This window comes from Onthophagus taurus, chromosome 8 (genome assembly GCF_036711975.1).
Source record: "Onthophagus taurus isolate NC chromosome 8, IU_Otau_3.0, whole genome shotgun sequence".
NCBI lineage: Eukaryota > Metazoa > Arthropoda > Insecta > Coleoptera > Scarabaeidae > Onthophagus > Onthophagus taurus.
The window spans coordinates 2,168,906-2,196,898 of record NC_091973.1 but is presented as its reverse complement, the minus strand read 5'-3'; the positions used below and the strand labels follow the sequence as shown (position 1 = coordinate 2,196,898).

The 27,993-nt window shown below is 33.9% G+C and overlaps 4 protein-coding genes and 1 non-coding gene across 5 annotated transcripts; 2 read left to right on the top strand and 3 right to left on the bottom strand.

Annotated features, from left to right (window-relative positions):
- Window positions 1-37: 37 nt before the first annotated feature.
- On the top strand, window positions 38-27,983 carry LOC111425631 (uncharacterized). Its single transcript, XM_023059777.2, has 5 exons — window positions 38-186; window positions 27,018-27,088; window positions 27,256-27,383; window positions 27,432-27,615; window positions 27,669-27,983. The coding sequence occupies exons 3-5, from the start codon at window positions 27,363-27,365 to the stop codon at window positions 27,917-27,919; spliced, it is 456 nt and encodes a 151-aa protein (XP_022915545.1). The 5' UTR covers window positions 38-186; window positions 27,018-27,088; window positions 27,256-27,362; the 3' UTR covers window positions 27,920-27,983.
- Window positions 239-1,416, bottom strand: LOC111425541 (uncharacterized). Its single transcript, XM_023059638.2, has 2 exons — window positions 1,300-1,416; window positions 239-1,244 (listed from the first exon to the last, which is right to left on the bottom strand). Exons 1-2 carry the CDS (start codon window positions 1,392-1,394, stop codon window positions 578-580), a joined length of 762 nt encoding a protein of 253 aa, XP_022915406.2. The 5' UTR covers window positions 1,395-1,416; the 3' UTR covers window positions 239-577.
- On the bottom strand, window positions 6,441-6,533 carry TRNAY-GUA (transfer RNA tyrosine (anticodon GUA)). Its single transcript has 2 exons — window positions 6,497-6,533; window positions 6,441-6,476 (listed from the first exon to the last, which is right to left on the bottom strand). It is a non-coding gene; the product is annotated as a tRNA-Tyr (tRNA).
- LOC111425628 (geko) lies at window positions 7,161-8,298 on the top strand. The gene is made up of 3 exons (XM_023059775.2): window positions 7,161-7,614; window positions 7,662-7,797; window positions 7,971-8,298. Exons 1-3 carry the CDS (start codon window positions 7,392-7,394, stop codon window positions 8,140-8,142), a joined length of 531 nt encoding a protein of 176 aa, XP_022915543.1. The 5' UTR covers window positions 7,161-7,391; the 3' UTR covers window positions 8,143-8,298.
- On the bottom strand, window positions 8,649-9,687 carry LOC111425629 (uncharacterized). Its single transcript, XM_023059776.2, has 3 exons — window positions 9,439-9,687; window positions 9,088-9,283; window positions 8,649-8,862 (listed from the first exon to the last, which is right to left on the bottom strand). Exons 1-3 carry the CDS (start codon window positions 9,626-9,628, stop codon window positions 8,736-8,738), a joined length of 513 nt encoding a protein of 170 aa, XP_022915544.1. The 5' UTR covers window positions 9,629-9,687; the 3' UTR covers window positions 8,649-8,735.
- Window positions 27,984-27,993: the final 10 nt, after the last annotated feature.

Sequence of the window (27,993 nt, the reverse complement as noted above, 5' to 3'; positions counted from 1 at the left end):
TTAATAAAATTTTATGTTGGCAACATTGATGACAGTTACTGCGCATTTTATTGCACACCACATGACGAGGTTATTTTATTGCTGTTAATGCAATGTGGTAAAGTCACTCAAAGGGTGTGTTACAATTAATTGTTAATCATCAACAACAACGACGAGGTGAAGTCATCTTATTAGATTCTACAAAACGTAAGTTTTTTTTTCTATCTCCACTAGTGGAAATTTCTAATACAACACAATCGTTTTAAGAATTTTATTGATTATTAATATTTTTACCTGATACAAAATGATAGTTTCGGATAACGACTAGTAGAATGATTAATAGGTATTGAGGCGTCCCTCGAGCGCAGTCGGGTTAACCCATGCTGTAATTTGAATCATGATGTTGACATTAAGCCCCAACGTAATCCGTCACTGCGTAACGCGGCGTTTTTCGGAGGGTCCAAAGTCGAGATAATGTCGCCGCCCTCGGATTGACACCGGTTTCAATTCCGTACGGATTACCAACCGTCTCCCGATTTCCCAAATCCCGTGGCGAAATTAATTCGATATGCGTCCCCAACACCTTTTATTTGCCGCGTTATACAAACTTTACAAAACCACTATTTCGATCGTTCTCATAATCGTCAATGACAAGGCTGCCGGTTCCTGTTCTTATTGGAAATATCGTTCTGCTCGGGATATGATTCGGTAGAGGTTTTTGTATATCCAAAGAATTCTCGGTTATTTCATTGTTTGGAAAAATTAAATTTCTCCCCACATGTTTCCCTTTTTGGGGGAAGAACCCGTAATGGTACCCATTAAATCCAACTATATCATTTTGATGTTGCTGTGGCAATCCATTAAAAAATCGAAAAAATCCTCCGTTATGATTATTTAAATAATTTAATAACAGATCTGGATCCCTTGGGCATTTCGGATAAGCTTGCGCACAACTATATGAGTCTCCCTTTGAATTATATCCGAGCAAAGCTGCCCTACCAAATAAAATGATGGGCGAGATTGTTTCAAAACTTGATAAAGCTTCGAGAATCGATTCCATGTTAAATTGAGGCAAAAAACTTTGTCTCCCATAAGATAATGTTCCAGATGTGATTTCGCACAAAAGTTTTGGCACACAAAGGTGATCATCATTTTGTGCTATCGAAAACATAGCTTCTAGAATGTTTTGAGGGTTCCCCAAAGGAATCATTGGAACATAATTATTTTCTAATTGCCTACTTTTAACGGCATAACTCGTTAAATCCCTAATAAAAAATTTTATATATCAAAACAAAAAAAAAAAAATTAATAAGAACTTACCAAATTAAATTAATAGGATCATTTTTTATTTTCCCAGAAATTATACAATTTCCAGAATAAAAAACATTTATCACAAACGCTAAAAATAAGAACATTTCTATTTGATGCTTACCGTTGGACTGAATGTAAATTTGGCAAACACTATAAGTAAGTTATTCGCGAAAAAATGCGTAGGAGATATTTTGCCCACGATATTTTCACTTTTTCCAAACGCGGATTATTGATGACGCGATGACTTTCACTTCGAGTGGTTGTTTCAATGACGTTGAATATAATTAACTTAAAATTCAGCAAACAAAAATGAGAATTAGAAAAAGTTTGGAAAAGTTTAAAAGTATTCTTAGAAATGATTAAAAATGTATGAGGGGTGCTGAATCGATGAGGTTTTAATTTTAATCATTCATAGGTGACTGGCGGTGCCGGCGAAGACTTTTAACTTCTGTTTAAGTCCGTCGGAGCCGTTCCACGAACGACAAAAAGATTAGCAACAGTATCCCTGGAAGTGACGGGAGCCTTTTTGCGTTCTATTTGCGTCTGACAATCGGCGTCCCAGACGTCGTAATAGATGTCAGGGGGCGGCCGCCCTCCGTTTTGGCAGTTCATTCCACTTATAATTACCATTAATTTTACGCCACTCGCTACTAGTCAACTGCTGACTGATGATTCACCTTTAACTCTCTTTATTTAAACGCATTTCATATCTAATGTTTTTAAAAACATATTTATACAAACAATTTTTTTTGTTCATGCGGTCTACGTGAGGATTTTTTTTACCTTGATCATTTGTACCTTGATCGTATAAACAAGATTTTCCGGACTAACTCGGATTTATCATCATATGTTCCGAAAGTGTTCCGACAAAGCTTCGATTTATGACACCTTATCGCAATATGGTGGATTTTGTTAAAAATCATTGCGGCTTCTATTTATATCGGATTTATTTTGCTAAATTTATTAACTTAATTTATATATATAATATAAAATAAAAGATACAATTATTTTGTATTAACATTATTTATTTAAAATTGTATTTATAACAACTTTTATTTGAAAAACTTTTTAATATAATCGACTTTTTTAATCAAGGCTAGTTTATACGATTAAAATTATACCAGTACACAGCTTTAACTGAAAGAGATATCAATTTTTTTTATTACGATTATTTGTTTAAAATTGAATTTGTAACAACTTTTATTCGAAGAAATTTTTAATATAATCGACTTTTTTAATCAACCCCAATATACACGAGTAAAATTATACCAGTACACAGCTTTAACTAGAAAAGATATCAAATTTTTTTATTAAGGTTATTTATTTAAAATTGAATTTGTAACAACTTTTGTTCGAAACAATTTTTAATACAATCGACTTTTTTAATTAAGCCCGATTTATACGATTAAAATTATACCAGTACACAGCTTTAACTGAAAGAGATATCAAATTTTTTTATTAGGATTATTTGTTTAAAATTGAATTTGTAACAACTTTTGTTCGAAACACTTTTTGATATAATCGACTTTTTAATTTTTCCAATATTAATAATGTATGGTAAGTGTAACAATTCATGCATCAAAATCGGTTTGCACCTTGTTTACATATTTGAGTGAATACTATTTTGTGACAATCTGAAAACCTAAATGGAAGTTAAATATTTACATACAGGGTGGTAACAAAAGGGGTATAGCAAAGTGATGCTGAATAGCGGGACACAATAACGGTAATTAATAGTCCGCAATTAGTAAATAGTGTGTGGGTGACTGATACAAAATGCGCGCTTCAATCATTCAATTATTCTTGGTGCGAGTGATAACCCTTTCGGTTCTCTGCCGATGATGGATATGCAAATATTCGATATAATTAGAAACACTCGAAAACTATTTGCGTCGATTAAATAACTGGAATAGGTTCTTTTTTATTTCTTGTTAATGGTTTCCGACTTTGATTTATTTTGGCTTTCCACTAGAAAGGAGCCCAAAAAAACGCAATACCGAAAGTAAACACCAGATGATTGTTTCATCGAAACGGCAAATCCCTCCACAATAATAAATGTCTGGCGTTGACACGTGTCCTGGGGGAGGCACGCGTGTCTCGACACCCAAAGTTACTCATCTTTTAATCTTTTTTATTTTGTCCCCCTATTTTTCTACTTCATCCTCCGTTTCTTTTTTCCTCTCCCAACTTATTTTATTTTACATCCTTGGAATTCGAGTAATTGCATTTTAAGAGATCTCACTAATTGGCCGCGGTTTAAGGCGCGTCGACGGTTTTGTTAATTTTTTTTCTTGTAAAAAAACTCGCTTTCCTGGCCCTGCGATTTCGTTTTAGATACGCCGCCAACAAAGAGGAGAAAAAGGGCCGCCGACAACAATGGTTCGCGAACCGAAACGATTTGAATAATCGCCGCCACCGGCGGCGTTTACTTATTTCACCGCAACCGGCGTTGGCTACGTGATTCATCGATTTTTATCGCGCGAGTTCATTTACCTAATTACTCTATATACGCTTTCAACAATTTACATTTCGAAAAATTCGCATCATGGTTCACATCGTTTTTCAACTTCATCTTAATTCAGCGCAATTAGTGACAAAGTTAATTAACTTACAATTTTTTTTTATAGAACAACGTAAATATCAGATTTAAACTTTATTTTTAAAGTATATGTATAATAATACATAAATTATATTATCTTATACTAGCGGGTATACCTTAACTAAGAGAGATATCAAACTTTTTTATTAAGATTATTTGTTTAAAATTGAATTTCTGACAACTTTTGTTCGAAACAATTTTTAATATAATCGACTTTTTTAATTAAGCCCGATTTATACGATTAAAATTATACCAGTACACAGCTTTAACTAGAAGAGATATCAATTTTTTTTGTTAAGATTATTTATTTAAAATTGAATTTAGAACAACTTTTGTCCGAAACAATTTTTAATATAATCGACTTTTTTAATCAACCCCAATTTATGAGTAAAATTATACCAGTACACAGCTTTAACTAGAAGAGATATCAATTTTTTTTATTAGGATTATTTATTTAAAATTGAATTTAGAACAACTTTTGTCCGAAACAATTTTTAATATAATCGACTTTTTTAATCAACCCCAATTTATGAGTAAAATTATACCAGTACACAGCTTTAACTAGAAGAGATATCAATTTTTTTTATTAGGATTATTTATTTAAAATTGAATTTGGAGTAACTTTTGCTCGAAACAATTTTTGATATAATCGACTTTTTTAATCAAGTCCAATTTATACGATTAAAATTATACCAGTACACAGCATTAATTAGAAGAGATATCAATTTTTTTTATTACAATTATTTGTTTAAAATTGAATTTGTAACAACTTTTGTTTGAAAAATTTTTTAATATAATCGACTTTTTTAATTAAGCCCGATTTATACGATTAAAATTATACCTGTACACAGCTTTAACTAGAAGAGATATCAATTTTTTTTATTAAGATTATTTATTTAAAATTGAATTTGTAACAACTTTTGTTCGAAACAATTTCTGATATAATCGACTTTTATAATATAATTATAAAATTTTTTTTCTTTGTTCTAACATAATAAGGAAAAATAGTTTGATTTATGTGAAGTTGTAAAATCTGAGAAACACATTGTTTAACGATGTGGGTGTATGGGAATTGTATGCGGCTCGTTAACTTGTTGATGTGCATTAAAGTCGCTTATTTCCGGGTAGATATCGATTTTCATGCGAAATCGACCGAGAGTTGGCCGGCACGTCATCAAATGTTGGAACAATAGTAGGCGATAACGCGAAATCAAATTGTAAACACTGGTGTCGCGATACACCATAAAATAGAGTTCAACAAAGAATTTTTGCTAAAAGAGTTTCCTTCGAGCCGGATTTGAACCAGCGACCTATGGATATCAATAATTCTTGTATCTTCTACAGTCCAACGCTCTACCAACCAAGGATTTTTAAAATTTAATTTTTGTGAAAGTCGCCAAAGCGGTAACTGAAAATCAAACTGTAAACAGTGATAGCGGAGACTGTGACCTTAACTATTCTTATCGGCTTACCCGCAAAGATAAGAGTATAAACGTCTTCCCACACGTGCAGTTGCGGTTTTCGGCAAGAGTAATTAAAAAAAGAAACAAAAGCGTAAATAATAAGCAACGAATAACAAAGAAACCCTTTGATCTTTTCACCCTCCCTGCTAAATGAGAAGGTGTACCCCAGCCCTCGGCGAAAAGTCTTTTAATTCTTAATAATTTGTGCTTGTATTTTGTTAATGGGTTAACGTTTGAAAGTCGCGTGTCGTTGTTTTCGTTCAATTTTCGATCATCCGCCGTAAAATTTATTATCAGCTTTTTGGATGTAATCTCGACGGACAATTGATTACGCGTGTTCGAAAATCCGTGGTTAAGGCGCCGAATGTCATCGGATTACAGGATTCATTTCGTCGGTTCATTGTTTGCCGGGTCTTTTTACTGTTACCCCATCCAAGGAATAATGGCCTAACTGTACCGTTTTTCTCTTTACTACGTTCTGCGGCTGTTCTCGCCACAAATTTAATCGAATGTACACGAACAATGGGCGCGTTGAGTTATACGAAGTACAACTTTATTATGTTTTTAGTACAAAATCTAAACTTAAACGAATTCTTTAATAAATAATCAACTTTTGGGTGGTTTTTTTGTATGTTTTGAAAATAAGTTAACAAGGATTTAAACAACATTGATGACCTAAACAGATACTAAAGCTACCTAAAACCCTTGATAAATGGCATGTTCTTTTTAAATGAAAAAAAAGGCATCTGAAGGAGCACTCCCTTTATGGCCCGAGTGAAAAGTATCGAATTTCGGCCTCCGGGCCGTTCGGGCGGCGACAAGCAGTCTGGGAGCTCCAAGGTCGACCTTTCCGCAGGTCACAAGGACCCACGCAGGTTGCGCTTTGTTGCAGCCACCAAAACCATTGAGGATAACAACCTTTTTTATACCAACCGGAACCCGATCTCGTCCATAATTGTTAATATTGATTTAAATTCCTTTACCCAAACTAAATTGCCTATGAAATTTATTATTAATTCTAAAGATGGTATAAAACGTCTTTTATAAATAAAAATAACAAATTTGGAATAAAACGATGACTAAAAAGTTCCTTCGAGCCGGATTTGAACCAGCGACCTATGGATATCAATAATTCTTATAACTTCTACAGTCCACCGCTCTACCAACTGAGCTATCGAAGGTTGTTACACATTTAATTTTTGCAAAAGTCGCCAAATAATAACAAATTTTAATTTTATATTTATTACTTAACGATTAAAGAAAAAATTAATGCTTTCTTAATGTTTTAGTATAGCACAAAATGCCTCACGAAGTAACTTTTAACTTAACTTTTAAGTTTTTAATTTATACGATTAAATTATACCAGTACACAGCTTTAACTAGAAGAGATATCAAATTTTTTTATTAAGATTATTTATTTAAAATTGAATTTGTAACAACTTTTATTCGAAGAAATTTTTAATATAATCGACTTTTTTAATTAAGCCCGGTTTATACGATTAAAATTATACCAGTACACAGCTTTAACTAGAAGAGATATCAAATTTTTTTATTAAGATTATTTATTTAAAATTGAATTTGTAACAACTTTTATTCGAAACAATTTTTGATATAATTCAGTTTATATAATGTTTATTAATTGAGCCATTAGATATACTGTTATTTTATCAGTGCTATATAATGAATAACTGGTTCCATTTCAATAGAGATTCAAATTACTTATTGTTTGTGTTTAATTTGGGAAAAATATACAGGAAAACAACTTGAAGGTCCTTATTGCGTAATCCTTATTACTGAATGATTTCTAGATTAAAACGTATGTTGTAGAAGTTTTCAAAGATGAGAAAAAATATAAAATAGTTTCTCAAGGTTGATCCGATTGTAAGACTACGTAACAAGAATACTACGTTACGTAGTTGGTTTTTTAGTCACTTTCACTTGGTTCAGATGGGAGCGGGGACAAAGCCGCAAGGATAAACGAGAGCCTTTGAGTTTGCCTCAAAGATGTCTTTGGCGTACTCTGATACAGATACGCGGCAATGGCGTTCACGGGAAAAACAATTTTGAGGGTGATCATAGTGTTGTGCGTGGTCCTGATCGCTTTAGGCGACTACAGCGGACTTATCGACAAAATTTTCAACCAGGAGGTGATTGAAGGCTCGTCTAACCACGGACCTAGACCGTCTAACCCTGGTTATGGCGATGCTAAACCAGAAATTGATTTAGATGCTGATATTGAAGAGGATACTTTGCAAAAATTAGGTAAAATTATTTGTTTGATTAAATTTTTTTTAATAATTTTCTTTAAGGTCCTTCAACATCAAAATTACAAATTTTATCAACAATTAAAAATGCGTGCCTTCCAAAATTGATATGCGAATTAAATGCAACGCCGCAAAAGGAAAAATTAACGGAATCTGAGAGATCTTTGCTGTCGTTGATCAGGTAATAGTTCTAATTTTGTATAACAGTTAAGTCACGGAATGATGAAGAAAACGAAAGTTGTTACGGTACACAACGCTCTCCATAACAAGACTTCTTCGTTTTAACTTTCTCTTCCGTAACAACTTACGTAATTCGTTTTATTAAAATTTTTCGCACCTTTTTGTTGATTTCAGGGACACATCGATCACTGCGACAGCGGAATTAACATCCAAATACCATTTTGCGGCTCACATGGGCCAATTGATCGCCGGAGTCGACGGAAATGGGTGCCACAATTTTTATCCATCATGCCCGTTTCCCGGTTTGCAAGTGTTACAAATGATGAAAAAAGTCCGAATGAGATGAAATCAATTTTTTTGTGAACAATTTTTGTGAATACGAAGCTTTAAAAGTTTTAATTTTTTAAAGACGAATCTAGTCTGTTAAAAAATCAGTTAAAAAAGTAATCGACTGTGTATATATATTGAAATTATTTTAAATAAATAATTAATTTTCTAAGAATTGATTAAAACATCAAAAACAATGACATATTTCATGGTTAAAGCATCATTTCCAATATACCAGGTTCAATTATATCCCAATTAGCCGCTATTGCCGTAATCCTCGTCGTTCGCGCTTGAAATTGTTTAACGGTAATCATAACTAATGGTGAAATATCAAAACTGCAAAATTAATTGCCCATTTGTGTCCAGGGCGAAAGCGTTCGTTATATGCATTTTGCGAGGGTGATTACCCATTCCCTTTTCGAAAGGATGATGCATCACTAAAAACCATCGATATACTCTCTAATTAATTATTAACCTCCCCTTTATTTATAATTTTTTTTTAATAAATTGTTAAAAAAAAACAAATTCTAACAACAAAACTACTTTATTTACAAAACGTAATATTAAATAAAAAATTCTTTGAGCAAAATTAAAAATTAACTAAATCATGTTTTAATCATTACAAGCTCTTCCTCTTTTCGCTAATAAATTACAAAATTTCGGCGAGGCAATAAAATCCCCCAAAAATATGCTGAGCAGATAGAACTCCTTGTTTTTGTCGCTGGTGGTTTTGTAATGGCTGTAAAATTGAAAAACAATATTACTTTCACCACCTGTGAATGATGATGCATGCGAATTAACAACATCGTGAAAGTGTAGTGAAATTATCGACGTTCGCGACGCCGGCGACGTCTCAAATTTATTAGCAATTTCGGAATTAAAATCGCAACAATAAATCGCCCTTCGGGGACTCCAACTTTAATCTTAGAAATTGAAAAGTTCTAGAAATAAAAAATGTATATACCTAAATACTTCATCCCAATTTACTGAATAATTCTTTTTCCCAATCGATTTTTTTGCTTTATCTGCGTGAAGAAGACAAACTCGAGTGTATATGCAAACATTTTCACCTAATTCAGATACTAAACGTTTTTCTGCTTCTAACATATCAATCATATCATCGTTAGATATTCCTCTTTTACTTCTAGAGATGTAAGTACCTAAAATAATAATTATTTAAATTATTAGAAAAAATTGTTTAGTTTTGGTCCATTACAAATTGATTAATCCAAAACTATAAAAAGCGAAAGTAAATAGAACGTAAAATAGCAAGGTCTTAACCCGGATTTTTTATCTTATTTGACTTTAAACTTACTCGGATTTAAAGAATAGGCGAGTTTCTTGACAAAATTTGATAATCGTACTGCAAGGATAATGACGGGAAATCCCACAAGTTCGACCGGTAACTGTATTGAAGATTGTTGAGCATTTCCTGATGGCACCAATTGTAACAAAAATATATTGATAAGGACGAAAGTGAATAGGATTAATTTCGTGGTCTTCATTTTGACCGGGAAGGAATTCGGGTCTGTGTCGGAGTGAAACTGGTCAATGGTTTTGGATAAGTCAGAGTCCGACTGTAAAATTTATTTAGTGAAAGTTTTCTACCTCCACTCCTTCCACCATGTCGTTGGAAGGCAAACCTCGCATTCTATTAACGACCACGAAATCGAAAGTGGTCTTATTTTATGAATAACAATGATGTGTAATTTACAAATTTATATATATATAAAATATATAATGCCAGAACGTTATTTTCTCTGAAACCATAACAAAGCTCTCTTTGTGCGCTTAACAAGCACTGAAGGAATTATAAACATAGGGAGTATGCTAAAAAATAAGCTAACACGCGGTCCGTACGTTTTATCGTTTTGAAAACATGTGAGCAGACGACGAAAAAATTAAGCTCCGTTATTTACTGACTTGTGAAGTATAATAAGAATAGTAGTTTACGGCGCAGGTCACCGGGTGCAATTTACTCTTTCCTACTTGGTACCCAATTATTTGATGTATCTTAATTAAGATCTTTATTCACTATGTCAAGTATTTAGGGTTATCTGTTGCTTAACTCTGCACGTTTAACACGATTGTTTTAATCGCAGTCGATAAGAAATTTTGCACGATGTCAAAAATGAATAAGTTATTAATCAGCCATTACTAAATTTTTCTGGCATTTTAACATTCGATTTTATATCAGACATTAGCAGAATGGGTTGACTTCGACCCATAGATATCGGAAAATATAACTCGTACAGAAAATATGCAATGATAAAAGTTGTAGCAAATTTAATCGTCTATAATATCGCTCTCTTTTGTTTTTGTTCCGGGAAGCTTATGAGTATAGATATTGTGGAAAAAGTAGTAAGCAGATTTTGGCAGAATGAGATGTTGACTTCGTCCCATAGATATCGGAAAATATAACTCGTATAGAAAATATGCAATGATAAAAGTTGTGGCAAATTCAATTTTCTATAAGATCGCTCTCTTTTGTTCTTGCTCTGGGAAGCTTAAGAATATAGATATTGTGGAAAAAGTAGTAAGACGATTTTGGCAGAATGAGATGTTGACTTCGTCCCATAGATATCGGAAAATATAACTCGTACAGAAAATATGCAATGATAAAAGTTGTGGCAAATTAAATCTTCTATAATATCGCTCTCTTTTGTTTTTGTTCTGCGAGGCTTAAAAATGCAGATATTTTGAAAAAAGTAACAAGCCGATTTTGGCAGAATGAGATGTTGACTTCGTCCTGTAGATATCGGAAAATATAACTCGTATAGAAAATATGCAATGATAAAACTTGTGGTAAATTTAATTTTCTATAAGATCGCTCTCTTTTGTTTTTGTTCTGCGAGGCTTAAAAATGCAGATATTTTGAAAAAAGTAGTAAGACGATTTTGGCAGAATGAGATGTTGACTTCGTCCCATAGATATCGGAAAATATAACTCATACACAAAATATGCAATGATAAAAGTTGTGGCAAATTTAATCTTCTATAAGATCGCTCTCTTTTGTTTTTATTCTGGGAAGCTTAAGAATATAGATATTGTGGAAAAAGTAGTAAGACGATTTTGGCAGAATGAGATGTTGACTTCGTCCCATAGATATCGGAAAATATAACTCGTACAGAAAATATGCAATGATAAAAGTTGTGGCAAATTTGATCTTCTATAATATCACTCTCTTTTGTTTTTGCTCTGGGAGGCTTAAGAATACAGATATTTTGCAAAAAGTAGTAAGACGATTTGGGCAAAATGTTTACTGACAACATCCCCTAAATATCAGAAAATATAACTTGTACAGAAAATATGCGCTAATAAAAGTTGTGGCAAATTTAATCTTCTATAATATCGCTCTTTTGTTTTTGCTCTGGGAAGCTTAAGAATATAGATATTTTGAAAAAAGTAGTAGGACGATTTTGGCAGAATGAGATGTTGACTTCGTCCCATAGATATCGGAAAATATAACTCGTACAGAAAATATGCAATGATAAAAGTTGTGGCAAATTTGATCTTCTATAATATCACTCTCTTTTGTTTTTGCTCTGCGAGGCTTAAGAATACAGATATTTTGCAAAAAGTAATAAGCCGATTTTGGCAGAATGAGATGTTGACTTCATCCCATAGATATCGGAAAATATAACTCGTGCAGAAAATATGCAATGATAAAAGTTGGGGCAAATTTAATCTTCTATAACATCACTCTCTTTTGTTTTTGCTCTACGAGGCTTAAGAGTACAGATATTTTGCAAAAAGTAATAAGCCGATTTTGGCAGAATGAGATGTTGACTTCATCCCATAGATATCGGAAAATATAACTCGTGCAGAAAATATGCAATGATAAAAGTTGTGGCAAATTTAATCTTCTATAACATCACTCTCTTTTGTTTTTGCTCTGCGAGGCTTAAGAATACAGATATTTTGCAAAAAGTAATAAGCCGATTTTGGCAGAATGAGATGTTGACTTCATCCCATAGATATCGGAAAATATAACTCGTGCAGAAAATATGCAATGATAAAAGTTGTGGCAAATTTCATCTTCTATAACATCACTCTCTTTTGTTTTTGCTATACGAGGCTTAAGAATGCAGATATTGTGGAAAAAGTAGTAAGTCGATTTTGGCAAAATGTTTACTGACAACATCCCATAGATATCAGAAAATATAACTCGTACAGAAAATATGCAATGATAAAAGTTGTGGCAAATTTAATCTTCTATAACATCACTCTCTTTTGTTTTTGCTCTACGAAGCTTAAGAGTGCAGATATTTTGCAAAAAGTAGTAAGACGATTTTGGCAGAGTGAGATGTTGACTTCATCCCATAGATATCGGAAAATATAACTCGTACAGAAAATATGCAATGATAAAAGTTGTGGCAAATTTAATCTTCTCTAACAACACTCTCTTTTGTTTTTGCTCTGCGAGGCTTAAGAATACAGATATTTTGAAAAAAGTAGTAAGCCGATTTTGGCAGAATGAGATGTTGACTTCGTCCCATAGATATCGGAAAATATAACTTGTACAGAAAATATGCGCTAATAAAAGTTGTGGCAAATTTAATCTTCTATAATATCGCTCTCTTTTGTTTTTGCTCTGGGAAGCTTAAGAAGATAGATATTTTGAAAAAAGTAGTAGGACGATTTTGGCAGAATGAGATGTTGACTTCATCCCATAGATATCGGAAAATATAACTCGTGCAGAAAATATGCAATGATAAAAGTTGTGGCAAATTTAATCTTCTATAACATCACTCTCTTTTGTTTTTGCTCTACGAGGCTTAAGAATGCAGATATTGTGGAAAAAGTAGTAAGCCGATTTTGGCAAAATGTTTACTGACAACATCCCATAGATATCAGAAAATATAACTCGTACAGAAAATATGCAATGATAAAAGTTGTGGCAAATTTAATCTTCTATAACATCACTCTCTTTTGTTTTTGCTCTACGAGGCTTAATAGTGCAGATATTTTGCAAAAAGTAGTAAGACGATTTTGGCAGAGTGAGATGTTGACTTTATCCCATAGATATCGGAAAATATAACTCGTGCAGAAAATATGCAATGATAAAAGTTGTGGCAAATTTAATCTTCTATAATATCGCTCTCTTTTGTTTTTGCTTTGCGAAGCTTTGGAATATAGATATTGTAGAATTTGATATTTTCGACTTTTATCGAAATATTATCTTTTTTATACATATTTTTTATATCAACTCTTTTTTTTTCGTATTTTATTCAATAAATCATTTGTTTTATAAAAAAAAGCCAAAGAAAAATAAGTTGGACGTAATATTTTTATATGTAATGATGTTTTGTGGGAGGGTCGAATGTGATTGATTGATTGTTTTGGGCAAATAGTTTTTGGGGAATTATTAATAGCCATTAGTCAGGCGGAAAACTAAATAATGAAAAACGTCAGATAGCGTCGCGTATGCGGGTTGACCGTGGAATTTATCATTAACATGACGAAACAGGGGATAAATAGCAGGGTTGGCCGATAAAATCGAATAATGAATAAACTGCACCTGCAACGCCATTGAAAAAGATGAATCGGTTCTAAACGGAACGATCAATGGAATGGGGTTTGATAAATTTGTTCCTCCCCCCACGTTTTGGATACAATCCCTTGGGAAATTCGACGTTGAAACGGACACTCGGAAAATCTGTATACCACCCCCAAAACAAAAAAAAAACTAAAATTACAAATCATCAACGTCCATCGCCATTTGTTTCAATTCTCACAATTTCTGATCGGGACAATTACCTTCATTAGATGTCGATTTTCTGATATCAGCCATTAAGCCCGAAACCGTTTTATTAAATTTACCAATTCCTGTCGAAACATCAAACATTTGAAATGGCTTATTTGCGGCGCAAATACGCATCCTGCAATTACCGATCATTATACAACCATCACCGCGACCTAAACTTAATTACTTCAAAATTTATTTGCTCAATCGAAGCTTTTTCGATGGCCTCAGAGTGGGAACGCCCTTCTCCAACTTGTTGCTTTGCAACCGGAAGGATATTATAATTCAATTTGAAGGTCTAATTATGGGTTCGCATGATTGTGCTATCGAACGAACATGTGGTTACATTTCATGCAAGCAACCCACATTATACAAATTACACCTTCGATTCACAAAATATTCAAATAATCCAAAAAACATTTATGTTTAAATAACCAGAAAGTTCTTTGATGGTTTAATTTTGAAAAGGAATTAAACCATAAAGTCTGCAAACGTTTCGAGGGCAAGTTTGTAATCCCCAGTTAAAGGAAGATGATGGATAACCGAATAAATTCTATCGAAAAAGATTAACCGGTAGTATCTATAGCTGGCCGCAAAATTGGGGACGCGCCAAAAAAAAAATTGACCGACAGCCCAATCCATCATTGCCGAGGCAAATTTGAATGAACGAAAATTTCGAGGGCATAGTATTTCCTTTTGTATTAAACAGGGTTCGCACTCGGTTTGCAAGAGTAATAAATCAGGCATCTCCATAAACAAACTTGTAAACGACTCGGCTGGGCGTTTAGTGTTCGTTAAAGTTACGCCAGCCATTAAGAAGTTTACATCGACTCCTTGGCAGCAATTCATATGTTAATTCACGCAGGAGGGGGTTGGTTTGTTGGATGGCACCGAAGTTGAAAGTGGGAAACGGAGGTGGAGGTAAAAGCAACCCTTCCTCGAAAGAGAGGATAGACAATTTGCATGGCCGATGACCGGAATGGAAACGTATCACCGCTCATCAAAAGTTATTTGTTGGGGTGGAACCCGTGAATACAGTAATCTCGACTCACGTGACATTGTCCGGCGCATATGAGGAAATTGCACGTATCATTAGGCGAACCCTAATCAAATAGCCGCCCAAATACATGCCAATCATCCCCGGAAAAGTCCCGCAGTACGTCACCTACGACCAAATTTCCCCCCAGCAATCCTCTCAATCCTACCTCCCCATCATCGCATACGTGGAACAATTTTTATCCCCACTTTTTTTACGCTCTTTTTTTTCGACCCGGCAATTATACTGATGAGATATTTCGGCGCGCATTGTTTTCCGCGTCCGTCCATAAAACCAAACGCGTAAACCTCGTTTCACGCCTGCCTCCGAAATACCTATAATTAAATACGCGACGACCATTTCAACCTAAATGGATTTTCAACGCCCGTTTCAACGCTACAAAATTCCATACCGGATGTCCCTCACATATACTGTCACCTTTTTTTTTATTATTTTTTTTTTAAACACATTTAAATATTTTATTAAACAGTTAAATTAATACAATCAAAATAATTTATCTTTTTATAACTAAACTTATTGTAACTTTAAATAATGTTATTTTATATATTAATAGGGTAGTCAAGGTCGCTTATTGGCATCAATACAGTGTAGCGCCTCGCTAGTAAGTGGCCTCAGTTAATCTTTAATTTCATTTCGCCTAATATTCTCGTTTTTAACCCAGGCTTAACAATTAATATATCAACCCGAATGTAGTTGTCGAATGTTGTTGCCAAATGTTGTTGCCGAAGGCAATGTAGCACTCGGCAACAAGTGACCTCGCTTGATCTCTGCGAGGCTTAAGAATATTGTAGAAAAAGTAATAATTTTGGCAGAACGAGATCTTGACTTCGTCCCATAGATATCAGAAAATATAACTCGTACAGAAAATATGCAATGATAAAAGTTGTGCCAAATTTAATCTTCTATAACATCGCTCTCTTTTGTTTTTGCTCTGCGAGGATTAAAAATACAAATATTTTGAAAAAAGTAGTAAAACGATTTTGGCAGAATGAGATGTTGACTTCGTCCCATAGATATCCAAAAATATAACTCGTACAGAAAATATGCAATGATAAAAGTTGTGGCAAATTTAATCTTTTATAACATCGCTCTCTTTTGTTTTTGCTCTACGAGGCTTAAGAATACAGATATTTTGAAAAAAGTAGTAAAACGATTTTGGCAGAATGAGATGTTGACTTCGTCCCATAGATATCAGAAAATATAACTCGTACAGAAAATATGCAAGGATAAAAGTTGTGCCAAATTTAATCTTCTATAACATCGCTCTCTTTTGTTTTTGCTCTACGAGGCTTAAGAATGCAGATATTTTGAAAAAAGTAGTAAAACGATTTTGGCAGAATGAGATCTTGACTTCGTCCCATAGATATCGGAAAATATAACTTGTACAGAAAATATGCAAGGATAAAAGTTGTGGCAAATTTAATTTTCTATAACATCGCTCTCTTTTGTTTTTGCTCTGCGAGGCTTACGAATAGAGATATTGTGGAAAAATTAGTAAGCCGATTTTGGCAGAATGAGATGTTGACTTCGTCCCATAGATATCGGAAAATATAACTAGTACAAAAAATATGCAATGATAAAAGTTGTGCCAAATTTAATCTTCTATAATATCGCTCTCTTTTGTCTTTGCTCTGCGAGGATTAAAAATACAGATATTTTGAAAAAAGTAGTAAGACGATTTTGGCAGAATGAGATGTTGACTTCATCCCATAGATATCGGAAAATATAACTCGTACAGAAAATATGCAATGATAAAAGTTGTGGTAAATTTAATCTTCTATAACATCGCTTTCTTTTGTTTTTGCTCTGGAAGGCTTAAGAATACAAATATTTTGAAAAAAGTAGTAAGCCGATTTTGGCAGAATAAGATGTTGACTTCGTCCCATAGATATCGGAAAATATAACTCGTACAGAAAATATGCAAGGATAAAAGTTGTGGCAAATTTAATTTTGTATAACATCGGTCTCTTTTGTTTTTGTTCTGGAAGGCTTAAGAATACAAATATTTTGAAAAAAGTAGTATGCCGATTTTGGCAGAATGAGATGTTGACTTCGTCCCATAGATATCGGAAAATATAACTCGTACAGAAAATATGCAATAATAAAAGTTGTGCCAAATTTAATCTTCTATAATATCCCTCTCTTTTGTTTTTGCTCTGCGAGGCTTAAGAATGCAGATATTTTGAAAAAATAGTAAGACGATTTTGGGAGAATGAGATGTTGACTTCGTTCCATAGATATCGGAAAATATAACTCATACAAAAAATATGCAAGGATGAAAGTTGTGGCAAATTTAATTTTGTATAACATCGGTCTCTTTTGTTTTTGTTCTGGGAGGCTTAAGAATACAGATATTTTGAAAAAAGTAGTAAGCCGATTTTGGCAGAATGAGATGTTGACTTCGTCCCATAGATATCGGAAAATATAACTAGTACAAAAAATATGCAATGATAAAAGTTGTGCCAAATTTAATCTTCTATAATATCGCTCTCTTTTGTCTTTGCTCTGCGAGGATTAAAAATACAGATATTTTGAAAAAAGTAGTAAGACGATTTTGGCAGAATGAGATGTTGACTTCATCCCATAGATATCGGAAAATATAACTCGTACAGAAAATATGCAATGATAAAAGTTGTGGTAAATTTAATCTTCTATAACATCGCTTTCTTTTGTTTTTGCTCTGGAAGGCTTAAGAATACAAATATTTTGAAAAAAGTAGTAAGCCGATTTTGGCAGAATAAGATGTTGACTTCGTCCCATAGATATCGGAAAATATAACTCGTACAGAAAATATGCAAGGATAAAAGTTGTGGCAAATTTAATTTTGTATAACATCGGTCTCTTTTGTTTTTGTTCTGGAAGGCTTAAGAATACAAATATTTTGAAAAAAGTAGTATGCCGATTTTGGCAGAATGAGATGTTGACTTCGTCCCATAGATATCGGAAAATATAACTCGTACAGAAAATATGCAATAATAAAAGTTGTGCCAAATTTAATCTTCTATAATATCCCTCTCTTTTGTTTTTGCTCTGCGAGGCTTAAGAATGCAGATATTTTGAAAAAATAGTAAGACGATTTTGGGAGAATGAGATGTTGACTTCGTTCCATAGATATCCGAAAATATAACTCGCACAAAAAATATGCAATGATAAAAGTTATGGCAAATTTAATTTTGTATAACATCGGTCTCTTTTGTTTTTGTTCTAGGAGGCTTAAGAATACAGATATTTTGAAAAAAGTAGTAAGCCGATTTTGGCAGAATGAGATGTTGACTTCGTCCCATAGATATCGGAAAATATAACTCGTACAGAAAATATGCAATAATAAAAGTTGTGCCAAATTTAATCTTCTATAATATCCCTCTCTTTTGTTTTTGCTCTGCGAGGCTTAAGAATGCAGATATTTTGAAAAAATAGTAAGACGATTTTGGCAGAATGAGATGTTGAGCTCGTCCCATAGATATCGGAAAATATAACTCATACAAAAAATATGCAAGGATGAAAGTTGTGGCAAATTTAATTTTGTATAACATCGGTCTCTTTTGTTTTTGTTCTGGGAGGCTTAAGAATACAGATATTTTGAAAAAAGTAGTAAGCCGATTTTGGCAGAATGAGATGTTGACTTCGTCCCATAGATATCGGAAAATATAACTCGTACAGAAAATATGCAATAATAAAAGTTGTGGCAAATTTAATCTTCTATAATATCGCTCTCTTTTGTTTTTGCTCTGCGAGGCTTAAGAACGCAGATATTTTGAAAAAATAGTAAGCCGATTTTGGCAGAAAGAGATGTTGACTTCGTCCCATAGATATCGGAAAATATAACTCGCACAGAAAATATGCAATAATAAAAGTTGTGGCAAATTTAATCTTCTATAATATCCCTCTCTTTTGTTTTTGCTCTGCGAGGCTTAAGAATGCAGATATTTTGAAAAAATAGTAAGACGATTTTGGCAGAATGAGATGTTGACTTCGTCCCATAGATATCGGAAAACATAACTCGTACAGAAAATATGCAAGGATAAAAGTTGTACCAAATTTAATCTTCTATAACATCGCTCTCTTTTGTTTTTGCTCTACGAGGCTTAAGAATACAGATATTTTGAAAAAAGTAGTAAAACGATTTTGGCAGAATGAGATGTTGACTTCGTCCCATAGATATCGGAAAATATAACTCGTACAGAAAATATGCAAGGATAAAAGTTGTGGCAAATTTAATTTTGTATAATATCGCTCTCTTTTGTTTTTGCTCTGCGAGGATTAAAAATACAGATATTTTGAAAAAAGTAGTAAGACGATTTTGTCAGAATGACATGTTGACTTCGACCGATAGATATCGGAAAATATAACTCGTACAGAAAATATGCAATGATGAAAGTTGTGCCAAATTTAATCTTCTATAACATCGCTCTCTTTTGTTTTTGCTCTACGAGGCTTAAGAGTACAGATATTGTGGAAAAAGTAGTAAGCCGACTTTGGCAGAAAGTATATAATATTTAAATTAAAATGAAATATATTCCTGTGTCAGGTGTGATGATGGTTTGTAGTTACATTTTTCTAGTTGAGTGAACGGGTGGGTGTCGGGGATGGAGGGATGGATGTGCAAATAGTAATTGACAAACAGGGCTGAATACTAATGTAGCATTAATATTACAACCGGTCCACATTACCAACATCAACACGGGGGTAGGTTCCATTATTGTGCCCCGTGGGGGGTTGGGTGGCAAACAAAATCCGCGGTCGTCCTAAATATTCCATTAAACGCGACGTCAATTGGAATTTTTGAGCATCACTAATGAAATTAACACGTGCGATTTCACGATATCACGATTCCGACCTAATTTATAACCCTTAATATATTCAATGTCACGTTGTTAATATACTGTTTAATATTATGGTGTAATTTTTATAAAATAAATAATGAAAGGGAGTGTTTTCGTTATACACAGAGATTTTTATTTTAACATGACGTCTGAGTGACGTTTTAAAATTGTGGGCACACCCACTATATACCATTTGCGAGAGAATCTATTTTTTTTTGACGTTGGAATGAAGAACGGATGTTTATCTGGTGCATTTGAAAATATGCTTACGTTTTTAGCGCCGTCGAAAGATATATCTTTGCGGGAGTAAATATCGGGAGTAAGTAAATAAAGCTGTAATGCGCGGGGTTGATATCTTTATGGGGCGCCGTGATTTGTGTGGCGTTGACCGGCGTAAAAGTTTTTGATTAATAGTGTATGGTTTTGGGATATTTTTTTCATTTCATTGGGATGTTTATTATCGGCAGGCTGCGACTTTTAGATATCGATAGGTGATTTATTCGATTTGACGATTCGGAAAAGAAAACGAACCGGGTGAAAATTACATTTAAAATTGTTATCGTTACCTCTTGGGGGTCGTTGCTTTGATCTCTTGCGACCGAAACAACATTTTGGCGAATTAATTCGTTAAGCGACGTCTAGTGTCGCATAATGCTGTTTTCGCAGGCCCCCCTCTTCATTTCCATACATCCCTATCGCACTTATCCAATTATTAGTATAAACAAATTCTTCAATGCTCCGAAAAAGAAAACAACCACCTTCATCTATTATGTACCCTCCGCTTTACGACGCCCTTAAACGCCCAGGAGCTTTCAATAAAAGCGCCCCTAATTAAGAAAATACTTCCCCATTAAACCTTGAAAGCCTTCACTTATTAATCTTTCGACCTCACTATTAAGGATGATATTTAGAGAATAGAAATTCGAATTATTTTTTTTAATCTAATAAATCTTTTTTTTTATTCTGCTTTGATGTTACCACAAAGCTCAAAACGAAATTGTTCAATCAATCATTCGCGGTGCAAGCCCGGAAAATGATTGTCGAGCAAGCGACGTGTAAAATCAATTAACTAGAAGCAGGGAATAATGGGGACCTCGGTAGATTAATTACTTTTTTCGGTTCACGTTTTTTGCGATCAACCCTCTTTGTTTACTTCATTTTCCGCATCGCATTCTTACCAGATAAAAACGGCACCATCTTTATCTCTAACTAATTTTTTTGATACTATAGATACACGTACTCCAAATTATCACCTTTCGCGTCCGTTCAACGTCTATTTGTTAGGCAAATTCAATTTGGGATCCCCATTGCGACGTGTGCGCCCCCCAATAACGACATTCCTGATGCTAATTATGAAGCGACCATTGTCTCGCGAAACGCGCCCCAGGAAAGCCCGCTAATTGTTTGCGCATTGTCGATCCGGGGAACCGTTCGAAAAACTCGCCCTGGAAATTACTCGCCCCGGCCATCAATCAATACACTTCATTTCGCCGGGAAATTGAATAATACTGTATCAAATTTGGATAGCGTCGAGGCAGATTTTTGCAATGGCCCCAAATATGGAGGGAGAGAGAGCCCTCCTAAAGAGATAATGTGCAAGTCATCCATCCCATCACGTTCCTTCCCTAATGATCTTGTTCACAATACTTGGACGTCAAGTATTTTGGCTTCAGTGCAAATTAAGATGTATCTTATTTAAGTGTCTTTATTAAGTAAACATATTAATTAAAAAAAACTACAACGTTATAAAGATGCAAATATTATTAAATAAGGGTATATACGTGGTTGATGAGATAATAAAAGACATTGTAGTGGGAGTTAATCTTAAGTAGATTTATAATAGGATATGAAGCCGAGGGGATGAGATAGTACTGGAATAGTACATAAAAGGGTTTTATGTAGCTGCGATTTGAGTTGCAAACAATGTACTATTAAACCATTACGAGATGGGAGTAAGCGCGCGCGGTTTTATGGTACATATTTCCAAAAAAGCAATTTGTCTGTTATTAAAAAATCTAAAAATTATACAATTAATACTATTTCAACGCGAAATTAGTCAATATAGTCACTTCGGCTAATTAATCTAAGGTCGCCCGAGGCTGAGGCACTAATTAATATCACATCAACCCAAAACTGGTCAATACAATGTAGGCCTCAAACGACCAAGGCTAAATTTCAGAAAAGAAATCGTGCATTTTCCCTAACAAATTTAGACGCTTTAATAATTAATATCACATCCACCCGGAACTAGCTAGGAAAATGTAGCGCCTCGGCCGCAAGTAACCTTGATTAATGATTGATTGTGGAATCGTACATAAAAAGGTTTTATGCAGCTACGATTTGAATTGCAAATATGGATAATAAAAAGTGTACCATTAAATCATTACGAGCGATTTTATGGTATTCCCCAAAAACTATTTGTATGTTATTAAAAAATCCAAAAATTATACAATTAATACTATTTCAATGCGAAACTAGTTAATAGTCACTTCGACCAATTAATCTAATTAATATCATACCAACCCAAAACTGGTCAATACAATGTAGCGCCTCGCCCACAAGCGACCTCGGCTTAATTAGGTGAAATAAAAAATCCTCTGTTTAAGGTTAGCCGAGGTTCAACTGATATCATATCAACCCGGAGCTAATTAATACGATGTAGCGGCTCGGCCTGAAACGACCAAGGCTAACTTTCAGAAAAGAATCCTTCATTTTCATTTTTGCTTTAGACCACGGCTCAATAATTAATATCACATTCATCCGGAACTAGCTAATAAAATGTAGCGTCTCGGCCGCCAGCAACCTTGATTAACCTTCGCGAGGCATTTTTGCGTTAAACTAAGATTAACACACATTAAAAAAACATAATATTAATCAAAAATTAGATATATACGAGAGATGTAATGGTGGTTGTTGAAATAGTAAAAGACATTGTAGTGGAAGTTAATCTTGAGTAGATTTATAATAGGATATGGAGCCGAGGGGATGAGATAGTAGTGGAATAGTACATAAAAGGGTTTTATGCAGCCGCGATTTGAGTTGCAAATATGAGTAGGGTAATAAAAAGTGCGCCCAAAGCGGAATCTTCGCGGAGACACAATGTATATATTAAGCCATTATGACGTGGGACCGTGCGCGAGCGGTTTTATGGTGATTGAACTTCGAATTGTGTCAAGTTGCTTAGCGTGCGGCCCTGCGGAGTTTACGGCCGAGCTTTACTATCGCGCCGTAAAATATTTGAAACGTATTTAAATGAAACTTTTTAATTTGCTCATAAAATCGGATAGTTTTATGCCACTTTTGACTTAACGACGCCCGCCACGAGGTGAGCTCGTCTTATCGCGACGAATCTGAATGGAAACTGTTAAATCGCGACGCCCGAACGCCCGAAACGGGACGAGATCCCCCCGTTAACAGCCCCATAAATGGAGCGGGCGCCCGTAATTCCGTCATGTAATATCAATATGTGCAAATAAAGGGCTCTTCCACGCCACCCCAACAGCTACAAATTCCCTAAGGGTCTCCTCAATGCAAAATCGACCATAACTTGGTCCCTCTGAGCTCCTTCACAAAAAATCTAATTCAACAGAAATCTCAAAATTCGTGCTTTTGTTCTGAAATCCGGAAGTTAATGATTACCAAAGGATAGTAAGGGGGAAGGGGTTGTGGAAAAACGTGACAGATTGGTTGATTAATGTGGCAATAGGGTCGCGGGAAAGTGTATCGTTCAATCACGCGAATTGGACGAATATGAACGCGGCAATCGGAATGGCGTCGGAATCGGATCAGGTCTTGAATTAATCAAATCGAAGGACTCGGTCGCGTTCGCTACACGAGAATTCAATTAATCATTAGGGCCCGGACCAGAAGGGAAAAGGGCTAGTTTTCTAATCGATACCCTTAATCTCCGGAGGTAATTTAACAGCATCACACATGGCTGACTCCTCAGGACCGTTTTGAGTGACAAGCGGTGCAGGAGTTAAATGAAACGTCAGTCAAGATGGCGTGCGGTGTCCTCCGTGAACGCCCAATCCTTGTTCCTCGTCACAGAGCAATAATAAATCAGTTTGTCCGAGTATTGACTTGCCGCCCTGTTAAATCGCGCCCGCGGGGATCTCCTTCCTTCCTGAATCTCGGAGGTAGCGGACCCCTTCGCAATTCTACGATTAATATTCCACCGACATCGAACTCCATTAGCCTGTCGAAGTACATGTGTTTTGTACCGTCTCTATAAACTAATTCGTCCCCGTAATCGAATTCGTTTGCCCCACAGAAATTCAATCGTTCGGTCTCCCCCTTAACCCACACCTTCCATCTCGTCCACTTCCGACCATCCGTTTCGCGGTCAAACCCCGACGGTAAAAATATTTATGGGACCACTGCTTTCAATTCCACCAACCACTTCATCTACATTTCCTCTTAAAACAACAAACCAATAGCACACCTGTTACTGGTTATTCAAGTTTAAAAACGAGTGGTAAAATGTTATTAAAATCTCATTACAGCATCGGATGGTGTAAGGAGTCTTATTACAGCACCCGTTTGAGTACTGTAATAATTTTTATTAAAATTTTTGAATTGACTGTAGATAACCCTCTTTGTGTCTAAGTTTGACGGTCGACAAGTAAAAAGTATATCGAACAATCGTGACAGTTAGGGTGTAAGTAATTGGGGAGTAAAGGGGCGTCCCTCAAGACGTGAAATTGGGTGCACTGGGCCGATGATGACGGAATAGGAAGCGACGTCGAGAAATTGAAAAGCTTTGACATAAATATGTTTAAAGAAAAGCGAACTAAAAAGCGTCCGCGCGTTTACAGTCGGATGGTAACTGATAATTACGTGCGGCCGATCCCGTCGGGGTCGTTTTCCACCCTACGTTTTTGGGGGCGGTTTTAAAGCCGTCGGGGAGCTTTGAATAAAAAGGAGCCCGAATAAAACGTGCGCACTTATAGTAAAAGCCCCGCGTCCCGGTCCCACGGATCCGGGATTTATGATAGTTTAAACGTTAATGGGTGTCATTTCGACTTTTTAAACTTTCACCCGATTCGAAAATTTATCGCTACGCGCCCCCTCCGGTAATCTACTTTATTGAGACCGAAAAGCTTTTGCCATTCCCCATCTTACACCCAAAGATCGATTCAACTTTCATTTTATTATTTTCCAATTTCAATTTTCCCAGTTTCCATTTTATTTGGTTACTAATTGAAACAAATCGTAACGACATGATTGATCGGAAGAGCATGTAGAACAACAATTAGATCTTTTAATTAATTTCTATACGGGGCGGCGGGCGAAGGGGATTGCACCCCCACCATTAGATTAATACGCCATGTGGCCCGTTCTTTCGCACGTTCGACAAGTGCCATTGTGTTCGGATAATGCCCGCTCATCACGCAGCGGGACCGGAAATGGCCGCAATTAAATATCTATGTTTGAACTTAACACCTGATGAATTGGCGTCGCTTCGCTTCGCGTCAAATGCACAGCAGCGGCTTTCATCAAATTTGAATGCGACCCAGTCTCTGTCTCTCCCCCAAACCATTTTAGCCCTTACATTGTTCCACGTTTCCCGGTTACCCATCACTTTACACCGTCCTTCAGCTTTACTACAATGATGTAATGTTTGTTAAATCCACTGGACAGTTTCCTGTTACCAACCCTAACATCTAAAATATACATATATATATATAGATTTGATTAAATATCTCAATTTGATGTGCCACTAAAAAATTGGTTGTTTTTAATAAATCGTAAAAAATTGAATTCTTGAGATATGTGAATAAAATATTTGCGATTTATAGAGGAAGATATGTACTTTTAGATGAATAAAACCTCACGTCTAAATCTTTATTCGTTTTTGAGATAAATTCAATTCAAAACGTTAATAATTTTTCTCTATTTAAAAAAAAATTTTAAAAATCGAGTTTTTAAGATATCTTGATGAAACATTCGGGGTTTATAAAAGAAGATTTGTGCTTTTAAATAAACAAAATCGCACATCTAAATCATTATTCGTTTTTGAGATAAATTTAATTCAAAATTCATTACGTTAATAATTTTTCTCTATTTAAAAAAAAATGTTAAAAATCGAATTCTTAAGATATCTTGATGAAATGTTCGAGGTTTATAAAAGAAAATATGTGCTTTTATATGAACAAAAAATGACTTCTAAATCATTATTCGTTTTTGAGATAAATTCAATTCAAAATTCATAACGTTAATAATTTTTCTCTATTTTAAAAAAAAATGTTAAAAGTCGAATTCTTAAGATATCTTGCTGAAACATTCGGGATTTATAAAAGAAGATATGTGCTTTTAAACAAACAAAACCGCACTTCTAAATCATTATTCGTTTTTGAGATAAATTTAATTCAAAATTCATAACGTTAATAATTTTTCTCTATTTAAAAAAAAACGTTAAAAATCGAATTCTTAAGATATCTTGATGAAATGTTCGGGGTTTATAAAAGAAGATATGTGCTTTAAGATTAATAAAACCGCACTTCTAAATCATTATTCGTTTTTGAGATAAATTCAATTCAAAATTCATAACGTTAATAATTTTTCTCTATTTAAAAAAAAATGTTAAAAGTCGAATTCTTAAGATATCTTGCTGAAACATTCGGGATTTATAAAAGAAGATATGTGCTTTTAAACAAACAAAACCGCACTTCTAAATCATTATTCGTTTTTGAGATAAATTTAATTCAAAATTCATAACGTTAATAATTTTTCTCTATTTAAAAAAAAAACGTTAAAAATCGAACTCTTAAGATATCTTGATGAAATATTCGGGATTTATAAAAGAATATATGTGCTATTAAATGAACAAAACCGCACTTCTAAATCATTATTCGTTTTTGAGATAAATTTAATTCAAAAAATTCATAACGTTAATAATTTTTCTCTATTTTAAAAAAAAATGTTAAAAATCGAATTCTTAAGATATCTTGATGAAATATTCGGGGTTTATAAAAGAAGATATGTGCTTTAAGATTAATAAAACCGCACTTCTAAATCATTATTCGTTTTTGAGATAAATTCAATTCAAAATTCATAACGTTAATAATTTTACTCTATTTAAAAAAAAATATTTATTATGATATTTATATTTTCATTATTTAATTCTTTATCATATGTATACTTTTACTAGAACAAAACCTCACTTGGGAATAAAATAATTTATTTTTCTCGATAAAATAATTTTTTAAAAAATCGTGAATTTTTAATTAATAAAAAAATTATATAAATTTCTTTTTTTTTTACAGGTTTGGAAAAAGGAAATAATCCCAAAAAATAGAGAAAGGAAAATATTTCTGGAAATAATTTCGTAAGAAAGGTATCATTTCAAGATTTAATATTAATTGTTTGTTAATCAATTCGTATACAAATATTTTGTTAAATAGAAGCTGATAAAACTTGTTGAATGTTATCATAAACGTAACTTTACCTAATCTTAGTTATGTATTAATTCGAAGTCAAAGCAATATTTATCGTTAATTTTAGGTATCACCTTACAAGTGGAGGGCATTTAAACGGTGTTGTTATATGAACCAAATCATTCAACAAGAAGTCTTCTATAAGAAATACAGCTCTTGTAGTTTGTGTTTAAGATGAGTAACGCTTACCAACCGGTATGTATTTTTTTATGTTATTATTTATAATTAATTCATCATGTATAGGATGGAATTCTTCGTAAACATGTTTATTTGGAAACTAAATATCGCCTATCTGGCCCTCAATTTCTCGCCAACAAATTAATTAAATTAACCGAACATTCCGCTTTGAATGTATCGGTTTATCAAGAAGAAGTCGATTTTTACCCACCGGATGAAGAAGTTGATCCTTGGTGTAATATTCCAATGAGTAAGTTAAAATAATTAATTTTTTTTTAAATTTTTTAATTTTGATTTTTTTAGGTGTTGTAACTTACACCATGGTGTTAAAAGAAGTGGTAAACGATATTGAAACCAATTACAACGGAACAAAACTTTTTAACTTCGAAACTATCATCACCAACTACAATCGCTTTTTAATCGGGAAGATTAAGTTGAAGGATGTCTTAAAAGAAGAAAATGTTCAATATACCAATTTCGAGGTTGACATTGAGTTGATCATTACGGAACGTTCTCCTCATATTTACCGTTCATTACTTGTTGTGGTTCCATAAAAAAATGATTTATTACATCATTGTTAAACTTTATTAATCAAGTGTTTTAACTCTTAATAAAAGCTCATAGCAAA

What these genes read in the sequence shown, in the direction of transcription:
- LOC111425541 (XM_023059638.2), bottom strand. Translation starts at nt 1,394, where the DNA reads ATGTTCTTATTTTTAGCGTTTGTGATAAATGTTTTTTATTCTGGAAAT. An exon ending in GATCCTATTAATTTAATTTG is followed by an intron (nt 1,245 to 1,299) that starts GTAAGTTCTTAT and finishes ATTTTTTATTAG; the next exon opens with GGATTTAACGAGTTATGCCG.
- LOC111425628 (XM_023059775.2), top strand. Translation starts at nt 7,392, where the DNA reads ATGGCGTTCACGGGAAAAACAATTTTGAGGGTGATCATAGTGTTGTGC. An exon ending in GGATACTTTGCAAAAATTAG is followed by an intron (nt 7,615 to 7,661) that starts GTAAAATTATTT and finishes ATTTTCTTTAAG; the next exon opens with GTCCTTCAACATCAAAATTA. An exon ending in TCTTTGCTGTCGTTGATCAG is followed by an intron (nt 7,798 to 7,970) that starts GTAATAGTTCTA and finishes TGTTGATTTCAG; the next exon opens with GGACACATCGATCACTGCGA.
- LOC111425629 (XM_023059776.2), bottom strand. Translation starts at nt 9,628, where the DNA reads ATGAAGACCACGAAATTAATCCTATTCACTTTCGTCCTTATCAATATA. An exon ending in CGCCTATTCTTTAAATCCGA is followed by an intron (nt 9,284 to 9,438) that starts GTAAGTTTAAAG and finishes TTATTATTTTAG; the next exon opens with GTACTTACATCTCTAGAAGT. An exon ending in AATTGGGATGAAGTATTTAG is followed by an intron (nt 8,863 to 9,087) that starts GTATATACATTT and finishes TCAATTTTACAG; the next exon opens with CCATTACAAAACCACCAGCG.
- LOC111425631 (XM_023059777.2), top strand. Translation starts at nt 27,363, where the DNA reads ATGAGTAACGCTTACCAACCG. An exon ending in TGAGTAACGCTTACCAACCG is followed by an intron (nt 27,384 to 27,431) that starts GTATGTATTTTT and finishes CATCATGTATAG; the next exon opens with GATGGAATTCTTCGTAAACA. An exon ending in TTGGTGTAATATTCCAATGA is followed by an intron (nt 27,616 to 27,668) that starts GTAAGTTAAAAT and finishes TGATTTTTTTAG; the next exon opens with GTGTTGTAACTTACACCATG.